The sequence below is a fragment of the Lineus longissimus genome, chromosome 17, assembly GCF_910592395.1.
Source record: "Lineus longissimus chromosome 17, tnLinLong1.2, whole genome shotgun sequence".
Classification (NCBI taxonomy): Eukaryota; Metazoa; Nemertea; class Pilidiophora; order Heteronemertea; family Lineidae; genus Lineus; species Lineus longissimus.
The window spans coordinates 14,685,352-14,713,012 of record NC_088324.1 but is presented as its reverse complement, the minus strand read 5'-3'; the positions used below and the strand labels follow the sequence as shown (position 1 = coordinate 14,713,012).

At 41.8% G+C, this 27,661-nt stretch overlaps 2 protein-coding genes across 7 annotated transcripts in view; one reads left to right on the top strand and one right to left on the bottom strand.

The window, feature by feature from the left end:
- The window catches only part of LOC135501888 (regulator of G-protein signaling 5-like), a 46,986-nt gene extending 32,249 nt beyond the window's left edge, over positions 1-14,737 (top strand). For all 3 annotated transcript variants that reach the window (XM_064794288.1, XM_064794290.1, XM_064794289.1), the window contains 3 exons: positions 2,029-2,192; positions 8,132-8,295; positions 8,624-14,737. In XM_064794288.1, the coding sequence (XP_064650358.1) occupies positions 2,029-2,192; positions 8,132-8,295; positions 8,624-8,797 (502 nt within the window). In that variant the 3' untranslated portion in view covers positions 8,798-14,737. The remainder of the gene's footprint in view (positions 1-2,028; positions 2,193-8,131; positions 8,296-8,623) is intronic.
- LOC135501891 (putative methyltransferase C9orf114) overlaps positions 1-23,256 on the bottom strand; it is a 79,809-nt gene extending 56,553 nt beyond the window's left edge. For 2 of the 4 annotated variants that reach the window (XR_010449663.1, XR_010449664.1), the window contains exons 1-10: positions 23,173-23,256; positions 22,561-22,761; positions 22,240-22,270; positions 21,838-22,046; positions 21,525-21,595; positions 20,699-20,838; positions 20,178-20,381; positions 19,635-19,836; positions 19,318-19,465; positions 18,993-19,086 (exon numbers count right to left, since the gene is read on the bottom strand). Coding sequence is in view for 2 of the 4 variants with exons in the window: in XM_064794299.1 (XP_064650369.1) it covers positions 19,012-19,086; positions 19,318-19,465; positions 19,635-19,836; positions 20,178-20,381; positions 20,699-20,838; positions 21,525-21,595; positions 21,838-22,046; positions 22,240-22,270; positions 22,561-22,602 (1,122 nt within the window). In the remaining 2 variants the exon portion in view is untranslated. Of the gene's footprint in view, positions 1-335; positions 654-16,921; positions 19,087-19,317; positions 19,466-19,634; positions 19,837-20,177; positions 20,382-20,698; positions 20,839-21,524; positions 21,596-21,837; positions 22,047-22,239; positions 22,271-22,560; positions 22,762-23,172 lie in introns of those variants that run through there. The other 2 variants (XM_064794299.1, XM_064794298.1) reach the window with 2 other exon arrangements.
- Positions 23,257-27,661: the final 4,405 nt, after the last annotated feature.

Below are 27,661 nucleotides of genomic sequence, written 5' to 3'. Positions count from 1 at the left end.
CAGAAATCTTTACATGAGGCCACCCTTCATCATCATATTACCAGAAATCTTTACATGAGGCCATCCTTTATCATGGCATTACCAGAAATCTTGCCATAAGATCATCCTTCATCATGCCATTACCAGAAACCTTCCCATGAGGTCATCCTCCATAATGCCTTTACCAGAAACCTTTCCATGAGGTCATCCTCCATCATGCCATTACCAGAAACCTCTCCATGAGGTCATCCTCCATCATGCCATTACCAGAAACCTCTCCATGAGGTCATCCTCCATCATGCCATTACCAGAAACCTTTCCATGAGGTCATCCTCCATCATGCCATTACCAGAAATCTTTCCATGAGGTCATCCTCCATCATGCCATTACCAGAAACCTTTCCATGAGGTCATCCTCCATCATGCCATTACCAGAAACCTCTCCATGAGGTCATCCTCCATCATGCCATTACCAGAAACCTTTTCACACAGTGATTTACCACGCACTTCCTTCTGTATGTGCTATCTTGCTTTCGGTAAGACATCTTCGTTTCCAAGGTAACACATAGATAATGATGATTGTGAAATGGTGAAATTGGTGATGTTGTAGATAATTGTATCTTGCTTCAACACAGATTCCCTAAAGGTCAGGAAATTCACATCGGGATGAATAATCTTAAATGGAAATGAAATGGCCAGGGCCATTGTGCTCACCTCATGTGGAGGAAAGATGGATAAAGAGCATGGTATTGTGTCATGTAGTGTTAGGTTTGATGTAGGTCCAAGCAATTACAATTTCCCCAAAATGGCCAATTTACAGTACATTCGACCTCTGTGACCTTGAAAAGTAGGTCAAATCAAAGAAGACCCGGGTGACACATTGAATGGTTGTTAGAATTAGATGTACCTATGATATAAAATTGGTGCCAATCGGGCAAGTCATTACTAGGAATAATGGCATTTTGATGAATTTAGGATTTGGCCCCCTCCCTGGAGGCCAAACGGCAAATCAGATCGCACCAAACTTCGGTACCTGAGATCACCTGACCAAGGGGTACATGTGTACTTAATTTGTGATCAATAGTCATTGCAGTTAAGAAACGTGCCATAGTTACGGCCTGACGGCGAATTTACGTCATTTGACCTCTGTGACCTTGACAAGAAGGTCAAATTGAAAACCTGTGTGACATATACTGTATGGTGGTTAGATGTACCCATGATATCAAATTGGTGGCAATCGGGCAAGAAGTTAAGGAATAATCACATTTTTAAGGTTTTTGGATTTTGCCCCCTGGTGGTCAAGTGGTGAATCATATTGGACCAAACTTTGGTCCCTAAGATCACCTGACTAAGGGGTAAATGTGTACCAAATTTGGTATCAATAGTCATTGCAGTTTAGAAACGTGCCATCGTTACATCCTAACGGCCAATTTACACCATTTGACCTCTGTGACCTTGAAAAGGAGGTCAAATCAAAAACCCGGAGGATATATGATGCACCTTTGCTAGAAGTACCTACCATATTTTTTTCAAAATTTCCCGACTACTATTAAGGGAGATATTGCACATTTTCACTTTTAACGTTTAGCCCCCTGGTGGCCAAACCATGAAACGAATCGGACTGAAACTTAGTCTCCAAGGTGTCATTACATAAGGGTACATGTGTACCAAGTTTCAACTCAATAGCTCTAACAGTTACGAAACGTGCCCTGCTAACGGACGACGGACGACGACGACGACGACGACGACGACGACGACGACGACGACGACGACGACGACGACGACGACGACGGACGACGGACGCCACGGTATGGGATAAGCTCACCTCTGCTAAGAGGTGAGCTAAAAAGGGTGCGATATTACTGTTATGTTTTAATGTATAGTTGTGTATCTTTGTGTATCTATTTCACCCACAGGACACATCAGAATCCTTAGACCCCTTAAGACTTTGCACCCTTAGGCTTTGCAGGCTTTGCAGCCTTTGCAATATTCAAATGACATGGTCAGTATTCAAAATGAGCTAATGAATATGCAAATTCTGTCTTTTTAGAGGGAAGGAGATGAAGCAAAAGTTGCGTTTTCTACGGAGACGACACACAGACACCGCGCTGGGCGCGAAGGCCGCAAAGCTCAAAGAGGGTGAGAAATCCAAACCTTGCCTCCAGGATATCCTCGACTGGAGTAAAGGGTTTGATAACCTGCTTCACCACAAATGTAAGTAATTGTTGAAGTTTTACCGTGTTTATGAACACTTAGGAAGTGGATCAATATTTCATTTACAACTTGGGATTTCTCCGCGGAAATTGCGTTGAGCGCAACTTGGATACGAGATTTGAGTGAGTGCTGCTTGTACTCGCTGAGGGATTCTTTAGTCCGGAGCTTCGTGGATTTGAAGCAAAATGTTCTCTAAGAAACAGGACCCGAAGAAGCCAAAACTGACGGCGAAGGATTTGCAAGCTTGGAGTAAGTCGTTCGACTGTATGCTACACGACCCCTGTAAGTAGAATACTTTGACGATTCATTCTGAAAGTGGCACAGTTAGTTATAGAGTCTGGCAAAAGGAGGCACCACGCTGATCGCTGTAGGCCTTGTAGAAGAGCTCAAATCTTCCCAGCATCATTTGGCCATTTCTGCTTCATTATTCAATTCAGCAACCATCTTTGCCTCTCTTCTGCCAACATGCTGTAAACCCAGAAATGCTTGTGTGCATTTTTTTCACTTTTTTTCCTGCGTTTACGGACAATACTAAAAAATCAGCAGCAAAGTAAGAAAAGGTTAATTGTTAGGGGCTCTATGGCCCTAAACGATGCAGAAATAACCTTATGAATGGACTAGGGTTGTCAAAATGCTCAGTTACAAGTACCGGGGTATGCCAACATTGCAATTTCACAAACCCGTTGATAAAATGACCACAAATATTTCCTTCTGGGTTTATAGTAATGACAATGTAGTAAAGCATTTAGTGTGCCATCTTTCAGCGTAGCATTAGATCCAGCTTATAGTATTAGACTAGATGCATGATACCCTAACCTTGTAGATTCAGGTTCCCATCCTTAGGTGTTGTATCCAGTGTTGATTAGTGTTTCAGATATCTCAAGTTCAGATTGCTGGAATAATAATGACATGAATATGGGTCGGAGATACCCAAACTGGGCCTTGGCATAGTTCTCTTCAAAGACCAGGCTCGTTCATTTTTGGACAGCTCTCCATCAGTAAAAATATCTTAAGATGCTACTGCTTATTACTTTATTCTTGAGTAACTTGTCTTTCTTGACATAAAGCAGCCAGTCAGGGGTTAATATTGACTCTTTCTAATGATGATAACTAATTTAGGCTCCGATTTGAAAGACTCTCTGTCAAGAGCTGAGAGCAGCACTTAGAGCTAAAGACATAAATAATCTTATCATGGTGCTTCAACACCATATCAAGTGGGCTCCAAGCTTGCTGGGAGTGGGTATGCATTATAAGTGAAGTCATGTACTAAGAAATGGATGCTGAATCACATACTGTGAGTGATCAGGCCTTTCAATTACGTGGAGACCTCTACACCCTGTATTTTTTTAGCGTACTTAGGGGACATGTTTTTTTTGCTTTTTAGCTTAATTTGGGGACATTTCATCGCGCCAATTTGCCTGAACAGCGACGTCATAAATCAAAGTTAGTGACTGATATCACCACATACACCTGAAAAATCATAATTTTAGGGTAAAACTATAAAATTAGGCCATTTGGATGAGATTTGGTTATGTTAGGGGTCAAAAAACGCTTCAGGGGGTCATATCATTAAAAAAAAAGAAAAAAAAAAAAAAAAACTAATTTGGGGACATCCTGTACGGCCTACACAGTTATACGGTGTAGGAATTATGTAATTGAGAGGCCTGGTGATTCATTTTTACTGATTTTTTGAATAGGCCTTACTGAAAATTGACGAAGAAAAATGCCAAGAAATGAAATTGCCATGCTATGTTTTTGTTTTGTGAGGAAATACCACTCTGTGGAAGCACCAATTTCCAAACTCAATGTCATAACATATGCCGAGGAAGTACTTATCTAGTGGTTTTGCAATCTGCATTTATAAATTTTAAATGATTGTCCGTCAAGTACTGTAAATCATGACATTTCCACAAGTTCTATCAGAACAAATTCAAACCCAAAAAGCATGAATATTTCAACTGTTAGTGATAGAATTACCATTGAATTTTGGCAGCAAATGCAACATTCATTCTAAGGCCAATTTAACATTAGCAAATTTCAGCTGTGAGGTAATTTCATGGTTAACAGCACATGAGGGGTTACTTATCGAGTGATTTGGTAAACTGACAACATAAATTTTGAATGAAGGTCGTTCAAGTAGACCTGTGGGTGCAAAATGTGTCATGAATATCTTACAGACCAATCATCCAAACATTTGAATATTTTAAGGAAATCGTTGGGCTGATATCATGGCACAACACACTGTAGCACTATCTATTACTTCAACACTGTTACTATGCTTTGTCAGTCTGGTATTATATTCTAATTGATATACTAATACCAATTACTAGCAACCAGAAATTGAGAATGGACACGCCCAATCCTTTGTATGCTTATGGTAATGAGCAGAAGAAGGGTATAAAGGTTTCCTGATCAGTTCCTTACACTCCTCAGTTTCACCAACCACGAAAGATTCTGGCGAGCCTATTGTCAATTTCAGGTAGTCTGTAACCGGAATATTGATATGAATAACCATACTTGTTTCGATAAACTTTTCACTTTTCTGGTATTTTTGGCCACTGAGCACAAAATATTGGACAAAAATGCTAGAAAACTAACAAATATGTATGAATGAGGACTGCATTTGAGTACCATGCAAGAGAAAGGTTGATATAGAAAGGCTCATCTCAGAATAATACTCCTCTAATTACCACTTATATTTTATTGCCCAGGCTAACGGATTAAGCCTTCTTCATGCCCTCAACAGAGACATTTCGATCAAGAAGCCCTGTACGGCATACTCCCATTCCCTAAATTTGCCTCCGTCATACTACAATAATGTCCAATTACTCATTTGATGTACAAGATGCATCAGCCAAGTTGAGATGAAATTAAATTGTGTTTGCTGTACTCGTTAATGGATCTGGTATTCTCTGTATCCACTTTAGCAAAATGGGAGAAATGCTTTTAGTTTTGTAAGTCATAAACCATTACCCAGGAATAAACAAACATTGAAGGAGATTTAGCTCTTAGACTTTTTTTCCTGCCCAGTAATGTCACAAGTGCCATTATTACAATTAACGCAATTATGATATTTTCAATGAAATTTTGACATGCATGATGTCATGACGAATGGTGATAATTGAACGTGTGACATTACACCCCTCATAGTCTACAAAAATAGACTTATGATTACAGAAAATCAGTGAAAATTTCACAGACTAAAATTGGGTGTAAAATTGTAGCGAGAACTGTCCCTGGTCCCTTTGAGACATCTCATGCTATGGCTATAGGTCTATTTGTACTTCAGCAATCACCTCTCAACCTAATCGACATAATCGTCCTCCCAAAGGATATGTTACTAATATCCTGATTGCAGATTATATGGGCTCTGCCATTAGCCTTGAGCACCATTAAGTGTTTACTAGATGATATAAATATCTAATAGTATTTACTGAATATCAACCCATGACATTCACAAGAGAGAGAGCATAAAATGACATTCTCCAGAGCACTACATGGATTGGTAACTTGCATTAGGATCTAAAGGTTTTAGAATGGGTATCCACGGATATCCACTATGTGAGGTTTTGGTTTCAACCCTAAATTGCATATCATTATGGAGATGGACCCATTTTATTCATAACGGGCTGTTGCTATAGGTACCCCTTTCCTTCCTCGATCATTTTAGGCATGCCAGGCGCAAATCAAAAGGGTGGCACTCCCACTTGACACCTCTTTCATTTCACACCACTTCATGAAGGTGCAGGTAGGAGTGCCAAAGAGAAGAACTACCAATGCTGAGAGGACGTGGGGGTGGCATGGGTATTTCTGACAAGGTGACATCCCTTCAGTGGGGTGAAAGTGATGATTCTGAGAAAATGTAGAGGTTTCAAAGCCCTTCTGATTCCCACACCAACTTCATCCCCGAGGCTGAATAACAACAGTCACCTTTTTCAATTTCCAGTCTCCAGCCCCCAAAAAAATTTTGGCTTTGAAAATTTTTCAGAATTTTGAACTAATGAAAATTTCTGAGTCCAAATATTTGTTTCACTTATTTTTTCTGTGGGTATTCCATGTTATAGTATCCCACATCTTCTGCCTGAGATGCAAATCAATGAAAATAATTACAGCTTTCCTGATTACAGATGTAATAAGGTTGTATAACTGGTCCTGCAACAGAGCTATTCATTTCATTAACACTCTTTCCATCTGTCAGTGTCATTGACTTGCATTTAGGCTGTTGCCATGGAAACAATAATCATTCTGTAAGAAGGGAGTCATAATGTGGAACCTGCTGACTTTTGAGAAAAGGTGGAACTTGTGGTAGACATCTTGTGGAGTTGTTGCAACAAAAATCATTAGTTTTAGGCATTGAGGGGAAGGCATCAGGGTAGACATCAAATGAAATCTGAATATGGCAGTCATCTTGGGAAAGGTTACATATCATAATGAAATGGCCAGGGCCATTGTGCTCACCTCATGTGGAGGAAAGATGGATAAAGAGCATGGTCTTGTGTCATGTAGTGTTAGGTTTGATGTAGGTCCAAGCAATTACAATTTCCCCAAAATGGCCAATTTACAGTACATTCGACCTCTGTGACCTTTAAAAGTAGGTCAAATCAAAGAAGACCCGGGTGACACATTGAATGGTTGTTAGAATTAGATGTACCTATGATATAAAATTGGTGCCAATCGGGCAAGTCATTACTAGGAATAATGGCATTTTGAAGAATTTAGGATTTGGCCCCCTCCCTGGAGGCCAAACGGCAAATCAGATCGCACCAAACTTCGGTACCTGAGATCACCTGACCAAGGGGTACATGTGTACTTAATTTGTGATCAATAGTCATTGCAGTTAAGAAACGTGCCATAGTTACGGCCCGACGGCGAATTTACGCCATTTGACCTCTGTGACCTTGACAAGAAGGTCAAATTAAAAACCTGTGTGACATATACTGTATGGTGGTTAGATGTACCCATGATATCAAATTGGTGGCAATCGGGCTAGAAGTTAAGGAATAATCACATTTTTAAGGTTTTTGGATTTTGCCCCCTGGTGTTCAAGTGGTGAATCATATTGGACCAAACTTCGGTCCCTGAGATCACCTGACTAAGGGGTAAATGTGTACCAAATTTGGTATCAATAGTCATTGCAGTTTAGAAACGTGCCATCGTTACATCCTAACGGCCAATTTACACCATTTGACCTCTGTGACCTTGAAAAGGAGGTCAAATCAAAAACCCGGATGATATATGATGCACCTTTGCTAGAAGTACCTACCATATTTTTTTCAAAATTTCCCGACTACTATTAAGGGAGATATTGCATATTTTCACTTTTAACGTTTGGCCCCCTGGTGGCCAAACAATGAAACGAATCAGACCGAAACTTGGTCTCCCAGGTGTCATTACATAAGGGTACATGTGTACCAAGTTTCAACTCAATAGCTCTAACAGTTACGAAACGTGCCCTGCTAACGGACGACGGACGACGACGACGACGACGACGACGACGACGACGACGACGACGACGACGACGGACGACGGACGCCACGGTATGGGATAAGCTCACCTCTGCTAAGAGGTGAGCTAAAAACCACACATGACTGTGTCGATTTTGCCACATGTTTTGGCAAAAGGTCATATTGGTCTCCAACTTCCTTTGAGCTACTGGCAATAAACTACCGTATTTTCGCTCTCGAAGGCAAGACATAAACCTTTTTTTTCAGTTTGAATATACCAGATCTTCCAATCCTCATCTGGGGAAGACACAACACAGCTACAGACACAACAAGATGGCAAATGTCTTCTTACAAAAATAACTGCATTTTGATTCTTTCTTCAGACTGTAGATGCACAAACTGTGATCTCGTCCCCTCCCCTCCCTCCCTACAAAGGCATTTTGAGGCCCGAGCGACCCCCTGAAATTATGCACTTCTCACTCTTTATCTTTCCAGATGGGTTGAACTTGTTCCGTGAGTTCTTACGAACAGAATTCAGTGAAGAGAACATAGAGTTCTGGATCGTGTGCGAGGAATATAGTTCGTTAAAACCATCGAAAATGAGCGAGAGGGCCCAGGAGATATACAATGATTTTGTAGCTGTCCAGGCCCCAAGAGAGGTGGGTATTGAGGGTCAATTTGATCCTATTTATGTTATCTCCATTTTGGCAATAGTTGATTTAAACTTATCTGAACCCAAGCACCATCACATTGCCAAGGATCCCAAATAGTCAGGATCAAGCCATGGAAAAGTCTCCAGTCAAGGTTTTCTAAGTGGTCTTGTCGACTTGTTTTCTCACCATGAAAACTGATGCTTCAAAACAAAGCCACAAATCCCAGATGACCCCTAAATGAGAAAAGGCCAGAAAGCCAACAGGTTACTCCAAAGGCACTGGTGAAAAAGCAAGATTTAACAATCCATGAAACAACTACTACTTTAACTTTCAGGTCAATCTCGATTCCAAGACTCGTGAGATAACAGGAGACAATATAGATAAACCCAATAAACATACATTTGAACAAGCTCAAAAAAAAGTACAGGCTCTGATGGAAAAGGATAGTTATCCCCGGTTCCTTCGGTCGGACGTATATATGCAACTGTTGGCGGAACATGGGTCTTGAGGGAAGGAAGCACCCAATGCCTCGTAGGATACTCGTGTGTACATAGAGAAGGTGCGACGTCACAATTAGGGGACGTATAGACGTGAAATTGTGGGAACGTAACGTGTGAAAATCATATGAAAATCATGTGAAAATATATCAATTTGAGATGATGTACACGTTGTCAAGTCACAGAGTAAACATTATGTGAAATAAGATTTAATTTGGAATATGTGCGTTTAATCTGGATCCAGTTTAAAGTGAAAAGATGTTGCAGATTGACAAAGACTAGAGAGATGTTTCTGTCCATGTCATTGTGGATTTTTATGATTTTCTGTTCTGTGCAGATGTGAATGGCAATTTTAAAAATATTACTGAATACTGTAGAGATTCTCTTGTCACTGCTTACACGTGTAATGCACTGAATGTTGCCTTCTGGAACACTGTGTGGTGTTCGCTGTACACTTATCAAATCATTGACCATTGATGGAAACAATTACTCGGAATATAAATCCAGTACCGGTAACATTTTTGGTCACATGATGTATTACCATGACGAATATGGGTCACAAAATTGACTAGAACTCAGGGCTGTGCCTAGGACTTGACAGGGTCAAGGTCATTTCAAAAGTAGGTCAAGATGACTGGGAATTAGCTCAAGAGGAACATTAACTACTCATGGCTAGAACTGTTTCTTGGTTCTTGTATGATGAATCGAACCCAGGGTGTAGGATATTTTGAACAAGAATTAAAGGATGAATGAAAATTATGGTTTTGTAATGATGTGTTCTAGGAATGATTATGAAGCATTTGAGTCTAGCTGCATTGTGTATCATCATCCGTCGTAAATGGACTCGCCATAGCTATACTTCTTCAAACATGTCAGACATTAATAGAGTGAATGTCGACGCCGGGAGACTATTTTGATGTGATCTATCTGTGTAGTGGCCTTTTCAGAACAGTGGCTATTTTGAGAGAAAATATGTACTAGTATGAACAATGATGAAAGATGAATGAATTTGATAATCATTATCAAAAAGCACTGTCACCCTGGTTTTATCCAAGAACTGGTTTTCGAGGCAGAACGAACAGAAACTCTGCACTAACCAGAGGAGGATATCAAACCAAGTCACATGTGTAGGCCTAAATGCGGCTTTGTTTGGGGTTGGGCACCAATCTCGGCATCCCATTTCAATTTGTTCCAACTTGACAGTCATCAATAAAGTTGATACATATTTGATGCGCTTTTCTCTCAAAAATAGCAACATTTTATCTCAAACTAGCTATTGTCCTGCAAAGGTGATTAAGTTCATAGTGTTTAGCCAACTATGAGCTGTTATAGATGTTGTTAACAAAAACCACTTGGTTCGATAGGATTTTGCCAACACATAGTAGCTGTTTAAAAGTTTAAAAGGCAACAGCAGCCGGACTCCAAATCCTGCTTAGCGGTCAATACTCATGGTACATGCTCATCTCTATCTCTAGTATAAGTGTGTCCTTAACATTTAAGGAAGTGACTACTTGGCAAGCCCGGTTTACCAAACAGTGACTTTTTCTTGTCCTGAATGGAGAGCCGAACTCATTAATATTAAAGTAAAGTCTCCAGCTCGCCAAACAGGGTAGATTTTTTACCTGTTTGGCAAGCCCGGCTGGCCGAACAGGGTGGCTTTATAGTGCTGTTTGGCAAGCGGCTCTCCAAACAGGACAAAAAAAGATGCCTGTTCGGCGAGCGGCTTGCCAAATAGACCCGGCCAACATTTAATGAGGTTTTTCAACTTTTTTTGTAACGACAGCACCTATATAAACTGTATGCAAACATGCATAATATCCAGTCTCTAATTGGCCAATGTTGGAAATCCTGATAGCACTTCATGGGGCATCCCCGGGGGGGGGGGGGGGATCCCTTTCCCATTATTTTCACTTGGGCTGATTTTCAAGAGGGTATGGGTCAAATGATGTCACACTCAAACAGAGCTGACATCATATCTCCTCACAACAACGTACCCAAGTGACAATCAGTGGCAGCCATATTTTCCTGGGACCCTATTGGCAGACTGTCCAGTCATAATAATAGACGAGGTTCTTCACTGATATGACAATTGCCTCAGGCTTTGTCTTTGTCTCACGATATCCATGACATAATGACGTTAACACCTTTAGCCGTTTTCGAGTTGCAGCAGTGAAGTACGACGTCACCCCAACAACCTCTATGAGACAAAATACCATTTTTTGAACTTCACACTTTCGTAGTGTTACCATTTTGTAATAGTTTGAATATATTCTACAAGGTCCAATCCAAATAAGAAATCACGATGTTTCTGCCAGTTGGCAGATTTCCATTGATTCTGACATTACCATGGCAACTGTTTCCATAGAAACACAGGAGATAGTGCTTTATAGGTGCTTGGTTGGTGACTTGCATGATGATTTTATGATGAAGATGCTTGAATGCCACAGATCAGAAATAATTTCCTTTCTTCCATTGGCAAATGCTAGAGGTCAAAGAAGGACGCATATACAAGATCAGAAAGATCCGTTGGTTGTATGAATCTTACAGACTCAAGCATCATCTTTGACCTGTCATCCGCCCTTTAGCCTCGGCGAAACAAGACACCTCGAGGACCACCTCTCATTACAGTCAAACTGCCTACCTCTCACAACTTCTAAGGTCACTTGAGGTCTCATAATGAAAGGAACCTAAGGTCTCAGAACATAAGGTCTTTGTATTTTACTCTATTCCACTCTCAGTACAATACTCAAGTGGCATAATTTGCTGCAAATCCTACAAAACGTTGATGAAGATAAGGCTTATAATCTGCACACTGCCTCTTACATGTATTTACTTGGTGCCTAGAGGAAAAATCTCTCAAACGACCAAAAGTACCTCATATCTGAATGTTTGATCCAGAAACGGTCAAATATCTTCTAATTCTGTTGCCAGTTCTAATATTCATGATGAACATCGCATTCTCCCAACGAATCATGACCACACTATGGCATTTCTTCGCATACGGTCACCATGGCAACCGGCTATTGATCAACGTGAACAATAAGCTTAGCGCTGGTTTCCATGTTGGAGCTGCTGGTGTGTTCGCCGAAATGTCAAAGGCCAAGCTCGGTTGGCGCGGTAACTATGACAGCGACGAAATCTTAGCAGTTTGTGGTGGGCTGGTATTAATGGATTAATAGATTATTGAACCATTCTTGTGATGAGATCAAATCGCATTCTGGCTGTCGGTAGATAATGAAGAACAAAGGACAAAATGAAAAATTTCCATTCCCAACTAATTACCAGTGTATTAATCCTTGAATAACCCCAAGAAATGAGTCTCATGTTGCTTAGAATAAGGCCAATCATATAAGATGCCTTGTTTCTCTGAGTCATCAGTGAACTTTAGAAGATATGTCAAAATCAAAATTTCATTATCCTGCCCAAATAATGGTCAAGATCTGGCAGAGATACAACCAAGTGAGGGATGTCATTGCTGGCAATCTAAATACCAGTCTTGTGGCTTCATGACACAATTCAGGCACAAGGAAATCCATGGCATTTTGTCATTGCGGTCAAAGCTGAGTATCAAACATAATAATGCCCTGGAACATCCTCTAGGTACATAGTTAGAATGTACCAAATTTTAAAAGGGGGATGAATCATGAATTCAACTTTCGTTGGCCTAAAGCTTGTGCACCATGAACCCAACCCCCCATCTTCCATAAGGGATAAAAACTTTTTGAGTTGGTAATCCAACCAGTTGACAAGTCACACTGCACAGCTTAGCCATCGCACAAATGTTCCCGACACCAACATGGTTAAAGTTCAATCGGTATCCATGGTAACGCAGAGGCTGGCTCTGCTTAGTGAAGGTAAACTGACAAGATATTGTGTATGTGGGAAAGGGTAATGCTCGAGAGTCAAGAAGGCGGAGATAGTATGGGGATGGTCGCTCGCAACATCGGGATCAGAATGTCATTTGCAATATGAACATAAGCTGTCACAACCCTATTAGGCCTACTTGAAGTCATCCTCTCATTGTAATATTTCAAACCAGAGGCGGATCCAGAGTCTTGAGAAATGAGGGGAGCCATCCCAGTGGGTGCTTCACGAAATTTCTTATCAACTTCAATTTCTATCCCTCCCCAGGATCGGTCATTGCAAACTGGTTTTTACCAGTAGGGTGATGTAAAAGAGAAGAAACGTGTTTAAGACAACTCTAATTGCTGAATCAAACACAACCGTGGCCCTTAAACTGTGCCTACTAGTCACATGGACCCCCCAAGCTCCTCCCTCTAGTCCCCTTTCTGAGGTGGCATAGCTGAAGCTCAAATTTAGTCCTCAGGTAATATGAGACGAAGCTGTCCTGCTCAAAATCCTGTTTAGGTGAAACTGGATTCATCAAATTTAATTGAAATTTTAATCTGGAAAACACCATGGCTATTTTTGGTGGCGCACAGCGACGTACTCATTAGGGTGTCCAACTCTCAATCCAAGGGTGATAAGTTTGTTCCCTCATGAGGTCGCTGTTTGTCCTACAGGTCACGCCTAAATGAGTGCCGAGTTGACAGCAGCCACTTGATACCTGACAGTGTCTCCATGGTGACTGATAATAGTGACAACCGTTGTAGGCATGGTGTTTTCCTAATCACTCTCGGCATAATGATGGAGAACATAGTCTCTCCACATAGCCATGGAGGTACATTGTCTCTCCACATAATGATGGAGAACATAGTCTCTCCACATAATAAGTCTCTCCACATAATGATGGAGAACACAGTCTCTCCTCATAATGATGGAGAACATAGTCTGTATCATAAACGTGGCGGTATCGATGTGCAGCTCTCAGTGTCAAAGGTAGATTATTATGATTATTATTATTACTCGCTTATCTATTTTTGCTGATAATAAATTGCATTGTTCCATCCTGGAAGTAGTTTTCCAACTTACAGAGGATCAGGATCAAGCAGGCCTCTCAACTTATGGTTGGTTTGTGCATTGCAGATTTCCTTGGAAAACTTGCACCATACGTAGGGTAGTCCAAGGCAGGCCAGCTCAGTAAGTTGAGATACTTGTATAATTCTCAGCAAGTTGAAAAACCGACTCTCGAGAGTGTATTCTGTTCAATGGCCTTTAGTGTCCTGGGATTCGCTGGGCATTTCATTGTTTTTGAATTTTCATGTAGACTTTGTTGATATGTGAATTGTTAGTCAGTTTAGGTCTTGATATGAAATATAGGTACTCTGGAAGACCAGCTCTCCATATTGCCGAGGTGAGAACACAGTAGACACTCATGCTGTAACCAGGGTAATGGAAGGCAGCCATCTTGAAAATGGTCGCATAGCCCATAAGAACATGATTGGTATGGGTTTCACCTTCAAGATATGCAGATCTAGTTGCCTGGAGTTTAGAAATTCACTTGGTAAATAATGACAGAGTGCAGGGCACTAGAAAAGTATACCAAAATGTAAATAATTCTGAGTGTATGTACTGGTACTTGTTTGTCGAAGATTATTTACCAATGGTTGAAGCCCTTCAAGAATTGGGGTGACACATCTTGTCCAAAAGTGATCAGAAATTACCAAATCGATGGAAAGAAATGATTTCCGTCATCCTCGCACACACATTTTTCGGCCAATTTTCTCCTCGACAACCAAAACATTTCGCCGTCACATCCTCCTTTGTGATACTGTAAACCAAGAAATGTTTATGTTTATTTTCGCGAATGCACTTTCAAGCGTGAACAGTGAATATGATATTTAGTTTACCGCCAATTGAAAAGGAGCGACTTCACCAGCTTTTAGCTTTGAGAACCTTTCACGGTTTACAGTATATCACGTCGGATATCTTACTCACCAACTTCTTCAAGGGCAGAAGTATTTTTCAATTATTTCACTTAGAAATATTGTTGATGTGTTGGTTAGTTTAATCAAAGATGTTTCTTGAAATAAATTTTAGTTTAAAAAGAACGCTGTCTTAATTCAATTCTTTGATAAACCCAGCGCCCTTCAGGTAGCAAGGGATGTAGTAAAAGTCACACATGGACCATCACTCCCTGCTAACGGTGCTATTAAAATCCAAACCGCTCCCAGGTCACTGAACTCTAGCAGAGGCAGGCTAAAGCGCTTCCGAAACAAGCTATTTTTGTTGCTGCAGGCTTCCATGTAACCATGACAACATATTATGATGACAGAAAAACAGCCACAGCTTGGTTAATCACTCCACTAGAGGGTTATTACACCATGTTACAGCTTTCTTCCGCTTCATTTCTGACAATGACATAACGCCTTGCAATTACATGCACTGTCTTGCGACATCATGAAACCACTGTTTTGAGCTTCCATAGCTCAACATGAGTTGAGTAAAAAGAAACAAGATATATCTTTTTTTGCAATATATATTTTCATACACTCTCCGGAGGTTCAAAATATGTTCCTTGGCAGCGCCACAAAAAGACTCGGATTTACAATATGACTTGGACCAAAAACACATTACTTCAAAGTAATGTGTTTTTGCTTTAACCTTTATAACAAAGGTAATGGCTTCAGACAAAGCATTACCAGCAGATTTTCTTAACAGGGATATTTTCATTTTTAAGGCAAAAAGCATCATTTTCATTATTTACCAAAATTCTGACAACTTGGAGAGTTGTAAGTGACACAGGCAATGACGTACCTTCAACACCAAACTTTTTCAAATATCTGACTTCAATTCTCATGATTCTAAAAATTTAAATGACGCAAGGAATGACACAGATTGCAGCATGAATATTCTTTAAGTTCAAATCCCTAACAGGAAATATTATAGCCCCACTAGTTAGAATATAGTCCACCCCGGTCATATTAGGTGTAACATACCAGAACAGTTAACATCCAGTTTTTCACTGTACCAATACACTTCATTAGATTAAACCATGAAGCACAAATGCGACGGTATTGACAGTGAGTTCTCTATAACATCGATAATCACATCACACTGTTGGTATCGTATGAAAATATTGACTTCTTTAAACGTCGCGTACCAGTCATATTGTTAAAGTTTATTTGTGTACACGCAAGAGCGAACCACACCCATGACTTGTCATAGTGCAAGGTGCATTCAAGCCTTTGTGCAGTGATAAAGTTTCAAACTGAATCTATACTTTTAACACAGTGGGTGGGAAAACCGTGTTTCTAGTATCAAGTTATTGGAATTCTTCTTCGCATATCCCAGGTTCATTGTGCGCTAAGCTAAGAATAGATATTAATGGGGAATGCCAAGTTACACTTATCGATAGTCATGGCAGGGGGATCAGTGGTATCACAGTTTAATGACTTTTAAATCCATGTGTTCTTGAGTAAGACACTTAACTCAATGTTGCTTCTCCCCAGCCAAGGGTCCAGCAATCTTAAATCCATGTGTTCTTGAGTAAGACACTTAACTCAATGTTGCTTCTCCCCAGCCAAGGGTCCAGCAATCCTTAGTGGGTGCACTTACCAGAGACAGCACCCCATCAAAGGAACTAAAACATGATTAATTTACTGTACATTTTTCGTCAACTTGACATATTTGTCAGGAAATGGAATTGTTTTTCCTCAAACACACATTGATTAAGGCCAAGTTTCATACTAAAAATGTTTGCTTCTTGAAGATATACACCAAGAATGAGTGTCATTCAATTCTTAGACTTGATTTCGATTGCCTTTCCTTTGTATTTTCAAGTTATTTTGGGTAAAGATTAACAATCAAATTTCAAGTTATGAATGATTCGTTAAGAAACGGGATAATTCACTTTCTTGGCCTTGTTCAGAAGTTATCACATTAACAAAAGCTCTGCTGTGACAATTCCAAAGCAGAAAAACTTTTTTTAACCATTCAGAATTGATTTAAGTCCTCGCACCCAGTAGCATTCAGAAACAGTTGATGACTACATATTTCGATCAAAGAAAAACCAGCGACAGCTCATCACTAAAATTGCTCATGACCGCAGGGAAGACTGTCGAGAATTTTCCAAATATACATTTAGAATTTCATTTGAAATCACTAAACCAATGCAGACTTCCGGAACTGAAGAAGCCCCAGGCAATGATGACAAACTTAGTTCACATGGAGTGACTTCGAACAACAGGCACCAGATGTTTCTCGTTACAACAAATCTTTCCGGGGGGGGGGGGGGGGGGGTTCAATGATACCCCACTGTTCAAATGCCCCCCATGTGGCAGTACTCTTCTTTTCCGTTCCTCACACATCTGGCCATAACTGCCAAAAATTGACGGTAAAACCATTAAACCAGATGTTTTGAACTATCGTGATCTGAGGAGTTATCTCAAAGCTTATGTCGTGAAACAAATTTTCCTGTCTCTTTTTCACAAATAATGTTGATGAAATCACAGATGAATCAGTGATAAGTGTTGGTTTTTTTGCCTTTGGTTTTAGTTCACGGCCGTTAAGATAATGTAATGATGGCGAGAAATAGTCTGCAGTGCCATCTATCATTTGATGGAGAAATCAATTTCCATTCTGCTCCAAATACATTCTCCAAGCAGATTGAAAGATATTCTCTCCGCCAACATAGGTTTCTAGTCCATCAAGCAGTCACAGGTGTGTGTCAAAACCAAAATCAATCGATCAATAAGTGATTGATCAGCCCTAACAAAACTTACCAAAAACACATCGAAAACCTGGGCATAAGAGTGACATGCGTGTTGTTTTTTAGGTTGTGTATATCAGTTAATGTTGGTGCTGATCAATTGTTAAGATTCTGGTAGCATTGTGTGCCGTTCATTACTCAATGACTCGTGGAGTAGGACTTCAGTGACGGCAGCCTGCATTGGTTGATACAGAATGAGTGCTCATACAGAGACTTCATGTACTCAGCATAAAGTATGCTGAATACACAGACAACATAAGTCGTAGTTCCACCTATCATAAAACCCCGTGTTTTTTCAAGACCCGTGTCTTCGCCGTTTGTCAAAAAACCCGGGACGCACTTACACCTATCAGTGGTGTTAGATAATGGTTAATAGCCCCAGCGACAGGTGCGCTGTAGGTAGGGAGCTCTCCTGTGTTTCTTTCCCGTTGGAGGGGGCGTCATACCGAGGCAACTACACCGCGCCATCTGTCGCCGGATCTTAGAACTTGCAATTGCCGTGTCTATTCAGATTCCACCTATCGAAAAACCCGTGTTGAACACGGGTCTAAATTAGCCCCCGATTAGCCCCATCGAGTTCGATGGGGCTAATAGACACGGGGATTTGACACACAGGTCTATTTAGACACGGCAATTCATAGGTGTAAGCACAAAAGACACGGGGATTTGATAGGTGGAAGTACGACTATAAACAAGCCGTTGTTTAGCTGTACTGTGATCAACTTAAAACCTTTTCGACCTCTCTGGTCAGTTGAGTAAGTACATCATCAGTTCTTTTGTCCAGCAAAATCAAGCAAGGAGTTCACTCCTCTGGATGGGTTGCCAGTCCATCGCAAGCAAGCCAGAAACAAAACAAAACGAACAGTTGTAGGCCAATACTGCTGTCATACTTCAGAAACTCAATTGTGTGGACAAAATACAAGCATTACGTCTGCCTCTGATTCAGTACAATTTGATCACTATAATCCCCTATATTTTCACAGGTGTTATAGTTACATCTTGTCCACAATAGATACTCAAATGACAGTAATATTGGCCACATGCAATTGGCAAAACTTGTGCAAAGGTGACCGCCAGCCCTTCAATTGTTCCACCAAAATCTTCCATGCAAGTTTCAAAATACTCGACTTTTCGTAATTTTCAGGATCTATAAAAACTTTGATGATTCTTAAAGGAGGAGTTGTATGCCAAATTACTGACAGCCATTTGAAGAGTAATTCTGAGTTCTTGTAAAGAGGGATGTTCTGAGGTTAATCAGAAAATGTACTCGAAAGTTAAACAACTAACTTTCAGAATACTCTCAGCCGAGGTGTACTCCTGTTTTCCTCAACACAAGAACTCTAACTCACTAGAAATAGCTGACAGTAAATCACACTACTCCTCCTTTAAAGAACTCCATTCATCCTTTAATATCAAAAAGTTCTCCAGAGCTCAAAACTGACGTCGTTAATAAACCAGACTCATCATTAACGAGGACAATTTAGAAAACTTTGATGTCAACATCCACATTATCAAACTAATTCCATAAAATCCAGAACAGTTGGCAGCGCTGAGTGCGAATTGGGCGAATTGGTCAATTCACATGCTCCACCTACCAGACGATCTCTTGTAATACTAAGATTTTTTTGAAAGTTGGTGCGCATTGTGTATCTGCGGTCGAAGGGTTGCCATGGTGATGAGAATAGCTTCCTGCAAGAATATCAAAGTCAACATTATGTTTTAATTTACATCTACATTCGGAGAATACCACAGCAGATCCTTGTGAGTCCTAAGATTTATTCCTCAACATGCAGACTGCACTGGGTTGCAACTAAAAAGACTTATTTTGCCAACGTTTAGCTTTGTGAACATCTCACGGTTTACAATAATCTTTTGGTCAAAGGAGGTGATTTCCTGTTTTATTTACTGACACCAACTCACCTCCGTTCTGATTGTGCGACTACCCTGGCTGGGACACGTATTTAGGTAATGTTGAAACAAGAGGCCAGGATCATCCACCTGTAAGGTCTGGTCAGCTTCAAGACTCGCCTCCAAGCCCTTCAGACCTCCAAATACAATTAATAGGTGACTGGAATGAAGAAGAAAAGTGGCTCATAAAGTGGTTGACAAAGAGCACAACATATTGCTACTTAACTATGCTAAGCTTAACAATTTGACTTACAAGTGCAACTTTTTCATTATGAGTCTAAAGTACCTCATGCGGAATCTCTCTTTCGGCACATTATAACTAAACTCACCTAAACTTTGGCAGCTTGAAACTATCTATACTCTCCCCTTTATCGGACGTTCCGATGACCATGTCGTATCCCTGTTTGTGTGGTGACTCTGCAAATACCGCCCCTAAAGTGTTGGCTATCCGCACTGTGTAACCCCAGTATAGTCCACCGTCAGTCCGCGGCACTGAGGGTGCAACAACTTTACCTTTTAATTTTGCACCTTCTGTAGGAGAGAGAATCATTATAAGATGATGAAAATACAAATTGGCTTGATCATACACTTAAGTAGTGCTATCATCATTCCCATCACGTTTTTTTGTAGCCCGGAATAGAGAATTGCCCACCAGCACAGTTGGTAGAGTAATCACCTTGTACACCAAAGATCAAGGGTAAACCCTGGCTGGACTTTGGCGTGCTCTCTGGTACTGCTAGAAAATGGTTGTAGATATTCCACAGCGCAAGAACTGGCCACCAGCACAGAGAGAGATAAAGTAAGTATTTAAGCTGCCAGCCTTTTAAAAGAGCCACCAATAAAACAAAAACAAGAATATCAGATCAACCCACCTAATTTTTCTGGGTAGTCTAGTTTTACCGTCACCCGAAGCCCGTGCTGTAAATGCTTGTCTATCCGAATCTCTTTCAGTAGGCCGACATTCACAAATGATCCCTTCCCCTCCTTGACTGGCTTATTGAGGACTACCCCCTCTCTGTAAGGAGATGCCATATCTGCTCTCATGTGGTGAGGTGAATCGAGAGGATTCAATATGCCTGCAAAGCAAGGGATGTGTTTTTAGTATTTTTATTTAAAATAGCTGTTAGCTGTAAACACCAACAGACAAGGCCTTGCTGCATTAAAAATGATCACAATCACACATTTTTCTATTTTAGTGTTGATTAATGATTACATATTTAAAGGGGTCCCAGGTGATCATGTTTGTACAATGTAACTGTAACTTTTGAGACTTATTCGAATTGATGTACTAATGACATTTTTACTTTGAAGTGAAATTGAAAGTAATGAAATCAACAGAAATGGTCGCATGGATCTTCCTAGAGTTAACAGTAACATAAGAACTATCACCAACCTGCATATTTCAGATCAGTATGCTGTGGAAAGAAGGATTTTCTCAGATATTGAGGACATTCTAAATATTGCAGGATCCTTGCCAGCTGGATATTGCATTGTCCCCTTCTGTCTGTTACTTCAATGTTTCCATCTGTGCCCCTGGAAAAATACAGATTAAAGCTGATAAGGTCTGACGTCCTACTAATATCAGAGACAAGAAACAAAACACAACTAGAATTGTCGGTTGAGTCTGCAGGCAGACTCTGGAGTCTCCGTCAACTGTGGGGTGCTTTGTTGAGGAAGTGGAGGAGGCAGTATGTTTTGGTTAAAAGTTTATTGGGAAAATAAAGTCATATATACATAGTTGGAGATTAAAAGTCGGGTTACTGGTTTGTAGACCTTGGTATGAGAATTGTCTTCGCTGGCAAGGTTTGCATTGGGTTTATGTTGCTGCTGTGTTAACGCTGTGTTGGGATAGCAGCGATGGTGATGTTGTGGTTCACATGTGCCTTGAACACTATTCTGCACATGCGACCTGCGCATGACCGGAACTTGATCGTCTTATCAACGCCGTCGCCTCGCTCCAAGGCCCTGCCTGTATTGACCACTATTGTTGCCGCGAAAATTTGTTTGTAGCAAGAATAACGTATAACAACAATGAATCATAAAAGATTTCAATTTATGTCTAAGCAAGTGTGATCCTGTAATCGTTGCTCTTACGTAACACAATGACAATCCTAATCCATTTTTCTCTACTGAGATTTGAGATCAGTGACCAACCAAGCCTTCTTGTTGGGGTATTAAAGCACTTTGTAACTGTTTCCCATAAACCAGTACAAACTTACTTGGCTAATGTTCCTGATTCATCAAACACAACTATCTCATCGACGTTGAATACAACAGCAGCTCTAGCAATCTGAAAAGAATCAAAGGCTGTTTTAAATCAATATAATTTTACAGGCAGTCACATCACAAATTTGACAAGATGTACACAGTCAACTACAGAACTTGAGAATACATCTAACCGTTTATAACGAGTTATAAATGTACATGCAAGAAGATTTCAGATGACACAAAGGCCATTTTGAAGAGCACCGACTGCCATGGAAGAGGTGGCCTTGGTTAAATTCAAGCCCATATATCAGAAGAACAACCCACCTGTCCTGCCAGATATGTCCTCAGCTCTGGTGACTGGGCGTTATCTAAGATGGAGCCGGGTAGAGCAATGCTGACAGTGTAACTCCTTCCCTTATGTTTACTCTTCTCATCTGCCACTTTATCTGCAGCAATCTTGGCATGCTTTTCTCTTTCTTTTTCAATTTTCTTGATCAGTTTCTGTTCCTTCCATTTTTGATAATCGGCTTTTTCTGAAAAAGAACATGAAGTAACATCGTCATTTGAGGATTAGAAAGCGTGGCTTCACATGAACACAAATCATTGTGATACTTTGAATCTGAGCCTTAATCAGACTGTTCCAGACAGTGTGCCCATGCAAGGCCAAACCGTGTCGGACGAAATTGTGAAAAAAAGTTGTAAACTTGAGCTGTGAGCTTCACTTACTTTCTGATTTCCATTTTTTCCAATCTTGGCCCTGAAAAGATAAATGATCAACACTGTAAAACACTTTACAAAAGCTCTGAGGCATTTTGTCAGATGACATTGCCAACACCTGAACTGAACATATATGATGAGGGAGTTTGCACCCCGGTTCAGATATCAATGCAGAAGACAGCACTGACACCCGACCCCCCTGGGCCCTTAGTCAGTTGTTCGTGGATGGAGGATTTTATACAAATAAGATGGCCAGGCCCTGCATCCTGGCCCTGCCAGTGTCGAATAAGACATCAGAATCACTCGCCATCACCGACGCTTAATCCTTACCGAAACCTCCTCCTTTTCTTGACTATCTGCCTTCCTTTTCATCTTTGCTAGAGCATTCAAAATAAACTGTCCAAACAAGATATTTGTAGGTCTAATTTGATGGTGACCAACTTAGTGGTCCATTCACCAGTTAGACAAGGATCCCGTTTTGCGAGTTGTTGCTACTTCTGCTGCGCCACTGGATGTCCCAAGTCATGCCCGCTGAAACGACGAGTAATCATATCAGCATTGCTGTGGCGATACTCTACACCACCCCTTCGTAATTCCCACGGCCACAGCCCGTGATTTTACTGGCTGCCACGCCCCGTCATCCTCACGGGACCCGAGATGCCAATCATATTATACTTTTTCGCAGACATTGAGAAGAAGAAGCCACGAGGCAAGTTTGTGATGGACTGAGTTTCGTCCGAAAATAGATAACTGTTTACACACAAATAGCAATGCAGGTGTACACGTCAACGGGTCATTGTCGGACGTAAGTTCGCCAAGAAAATCAAACGAATTGAAGGATTCATTGAACTCATCGACACATCGTTAGTTTTCAGTGATGTTCAACTGCATTCCTAGATAAATCACTTTGGTATGTGGAGAGTAAGATTACAATTAACTCACGTTAAAGTTTGAGTTCCGGGGAGGTAGCGTAGTCAGTACGTTGGTTTAGGGGCGCAATCACCTAGCTTATAGCGACCAATTAGTACACTAAGATTTCAGTGATTAACATAATAGTTGCAAGTATCTGGCATTTTAGACTCATATTTCGTGCTATAATAACTACGTTGTAAACATAATGCTCAAAATTGATTCATGAAAAAGTTGTTAGGGCAATATCAAGCAAGCAGTAATGGAAAAAAGTGTAATTCCATTAACTGAATATTGTTTTTAGACACTATAACATTTTAGGCCTACTTTTCCGTAAACCACGAGAACAATGTATGTGAAAAAAACAACACATATAAGTGAGGCGCCGAGTATACAGTAATTGTAAGGTAAAGAAAAGCTCGGTCTCTAAAGTCTGGAGGTCCGGAGTCCGTAACTGTGACGGTCACGAGAGTGATTTGTCCTTACGGATAGATCGAGAGGGCGGTTTGGGGTTCCGCCGACGGTGCTCGCATGCATTAGTCGTATCCCCGAAACCTTTACAACGCGAACAAAGCTCGTGGCATCCATGACGGTATAGGAATTGACGGTGAGGTAACAAAAAAACTCGTGGCATATCGGATGCGCATCCGATGACGGTAAAGAAATTGACGGTAAAGGATCTCGTGGCATATCGGATGCGCATCCGAAGACGGTAAGGGAATTGACGGTGAAGGATCTCGTGGCATATCGGATGCGCATCCGATGACGGTAAAGGAATTGACGGTAAAGGATCTCGTGGCATATCGGATGCGCATCCGATGACGGTTTTATATACATATATATATATTATATAAATTTTAGTTTTACACTATTATGTAAGTGCAAGCTCTAGTGAGCTCACACAACTGTTTGACAGTCCTGGCTCCTCCATCGTGCTGACAACATGATGAGAGAGAAATTGACGGTAAAGGATCTCGTGGCATATCGGATGCGCATCCGAAGACGGTAAGGGAATTGACGGTGAAGGATCTCGTGGCGTATCGGATCCGAAGACGGTAAGGGAATTGACGGTGACGGATCTCGTGGCATATCGGATGCGCATCCGAAGACGGTAAGGGAATTGACGGTAAAAGATCTCGTGGCATATCGGATGCGCATCCGATGACGGTTTTATATACATATATATATATTATATAAATTTTAGTTTTACACTATTATGTAAGTGCAAGCTCTAGTGAGCTCACACAACTGTTTGACAGTCCTGGCTCCTCCATCGTGCTGACAACATGATGAGAGAGATGAGACAGTCACAGCCATTGGCTGCTCTGCCAAGTTGTCAACATGGTGAGAGAGATGAGGAAGTCACAGCCAGGCCGAATCAGTCCTGGCTGCTCCACCGTGTTGACAACATGATGAGAGAGATGAGGAAGTCACAACCAGGCCGAATCAGTCCTGGCTGCTCCACCGCGTTGACAACATGATGCGAATGATGAGACAGTCACAGCCAGGCCGCATCAATCTTCGCCGCACTGCCTATTTGTTAATAAGGCGAGAGAGATGGGACAGTCAGAGCCAGGCCGAATCAGTTCTGGCTGCTCCACCGTGTTGACAATAATTATGGTGAGAGAGATGAGACAGTCACAGCCAGGCCAAATCAGTCTTGGCTGCTCTGCCAAGTTGTCAACATGGTGAAAGAGATGAGGCAGTCACAACCAGGCCGAATCAGTCCTGGCTGCTCCACCGCGTTGACAACATGATGCGTGTGATGAGACAGTCACAGCCAGGCCGCATCAATCTTCGCCGCACTGCCTAGTTGTTAATAAGGCGAGAGAGATGAGACAGTCAGAGCCAGGCCGAATCAGTTCTGGCTGCTCTGCCAAGTTTTCTACATGGTGAGAGAGATGAGACAGTCACAGCCAGGCTGCATCAGTCTTCGCCGCACTGCCTAGTTGTTAATATTGTGAGAGAGATGAGACAGTCACAGCAGGCCAAATCAGTCGTGGCTGCTCTGCCAAGTTGTCTACCTGGTGAAAGAGATGAGGAAGTCACAGCCAGGCCACATCAGTCTTCGCTGCACTGCCTAGTTGTTAATATGGTTAGAGAGATTAGACAGTCACAGCCAGGCCGCATCAGTCTTCGCCGCACTGCCTAGTTGTTAATATAGCGAGAGAGATGAGACAGACACAGCCAGGCCAAATCAGTCTTGGCTGCTCTGCCAAGTTTTCTACATGGTGAGAGAGATGAGACAGTCACAGCCAGGCCACATCAGTCTTCGCTGCTCTGCCAAGTTGTTAATATGGTTAGAGAGATGAGACAGTCACAGCCAGGCCGAATCAGTCGTGGCTGACCCACTGTGTTGACAGCATGATGAGAGAGATGAGACAGTCACAGCCAGGCCAAATCGGTCTTGGCTGCTCTGCCAAGGTGTCTATATGGTGAGAGAAATGAGACAGTCACCGCCAGGCTGCATCAGTCTTCGCCGCACTGCCTAGTTGTTAATATTGTGAGAGAGATGAGACAGACACAGCCAGGCCGAATCAGTCCTGGCTGCCCCACTGTGTTGACAGCATGATGAGAGAGATGAAACGGCCATAGCCAGGCCGAATTAGTCCTGGCTGCTACACTGTGTTGACAACATGATGAGAGAGATGAGACAGTCACAGGCAGGTCAAATCAGTCTTGGCTGCTCTGCCAAGTTGTCTACATGGTGAGAGAGATGAGGCAGTCACAGCCAGACCGAATCAGTTCTGGCTGCTCCACCGTGTTGACAATAATTATGGTGAGAAAGATGAGACGGTCACAGCCAGTCCAAATCAGTCTTTGCTGCTCCACCGCGTTGGCAACATGATGGGAGAGATGAGGCAGTCACAGCCAGGCCACATCGGTCTTGTTTGCTGCTCTGCCAAGTTGTCAACATGGTGCGAGAGATGAGACAGTCACAGCCAGGCCACATCAGTCTTGTTGGCTGCTCTGCCAAGTTGTCAACATGGTGAGAGAGATGAAACAGTCACAGTCAGGCCGAATCAGTCCTGGCTGCTCGACCGTGCTGACAAGGTGAGAGAGATGAGACGGTCACAGCCAGGCCAAATCAGTCTCTGCTGGAATATCACATCAAAAGAATCATTTGATTTATTCAGACAAATCTAACAAATCTCGTTCGCGTTCATACGTGCCATGATTGGCCCAGTTGCAGCAAGACAATGGGTGATATGAATAAAGAGTAGTAAATGCTTTTATCTAAAACTCCATGTACATTTACACTTGGTCTCTCTGTACAAAATTGAAGTAAAAGCATTTGCTGGTCTTTATTCATGTCAACCATTGGTGAGGGGGGGGGGGGTATGCCAGATGAGGACCGAGGCTTGCCAGAGAAAGTATGCCATCACGGCCAGGTTGTGTTCCCAGGACCAGGGTTGGGCCATGTGCCAGTTCATCTGGAACACGGATGGCATGCCTGGTCACACACAAGGCTGACGAACAGGTGAGGGACCCCAAAAGGCCAGAGTTTTTCATGGTACGCCAGATCTTTTTCTGACACCAGTGCTCTGCCTGGGGATCAAGTTTCTCCGGAGACTTCCACCAGCGTGCAATGGTAGTCATCTCCAGTGAAACAACCCTGAAAACTCTAATTTACCACAAACGAAAAATACCCGAAATTTCTACTTGAGTGAAACAAACAATGGTGTGGTGCCGAAAATTAAAATAAGACAATCTGCCTGCATCTTAAACACGTAGGTTATACAAAATATGACGCATTTTTCTTTGTTGACTTGCTGTATGGCATGTATATGTATTTCTTATGCAAACAAACTGGTGAATTCCCAATGCATTTTTTTTCTAAACACGTTCTTGCAAATGCAACGAGACAGTAATGCACCATATCTCTTCTGGATGTGCCCTCCCCTCCATTGCTCGCCATGTTGCCTGAGAGTGTTCCAAGTCTTTGCTGGATGTGCCATGCCCCTTCACCATGCGTACTCTGTCTGACCTAGTTGTGTATTCGAGTCGTGTATTCTCCCAACGTAGTGCACCATGTTTCTACTGGGTGGGCCTTGTATCCACCCTTAGGAAAAATGTGACCTGGCCCACACCTGGCTGCCCAATCTCCGTCAGTGAGCCACCATGGGCCAAGCCTGGTCCTGACCTGGCTATATTGATGTATTTTTGGTGGCACGTTCTGCATGAGAAAAAGGACTTTGGGAGGATTCACCAGTCTTCTAAGATAACTGTGGTCCCAAGTAGTACGCCTCATTCGTCTGAATCAGGAGTTCTAGAGTGCCTGTGTGTTGTACTCCATACTGAACTTCAAGCGGTAGTGCCTCCGTTACCTCCGCCCATACTAGACGCCCGGTGTCTGTAAAGCTCAGTAATGTCAATACATTGATCGGAGGGTCAAGATGGTTGTACTCGGGGCAAGACTATACAATGATACTGGGCCTGGTGCATTTGGTCCTGGGGCTGGTGTTCATCGGGCGTTAATGGAACAGGAACCAGCTGACAGAGGTTGGTTGTTCCATTGTCC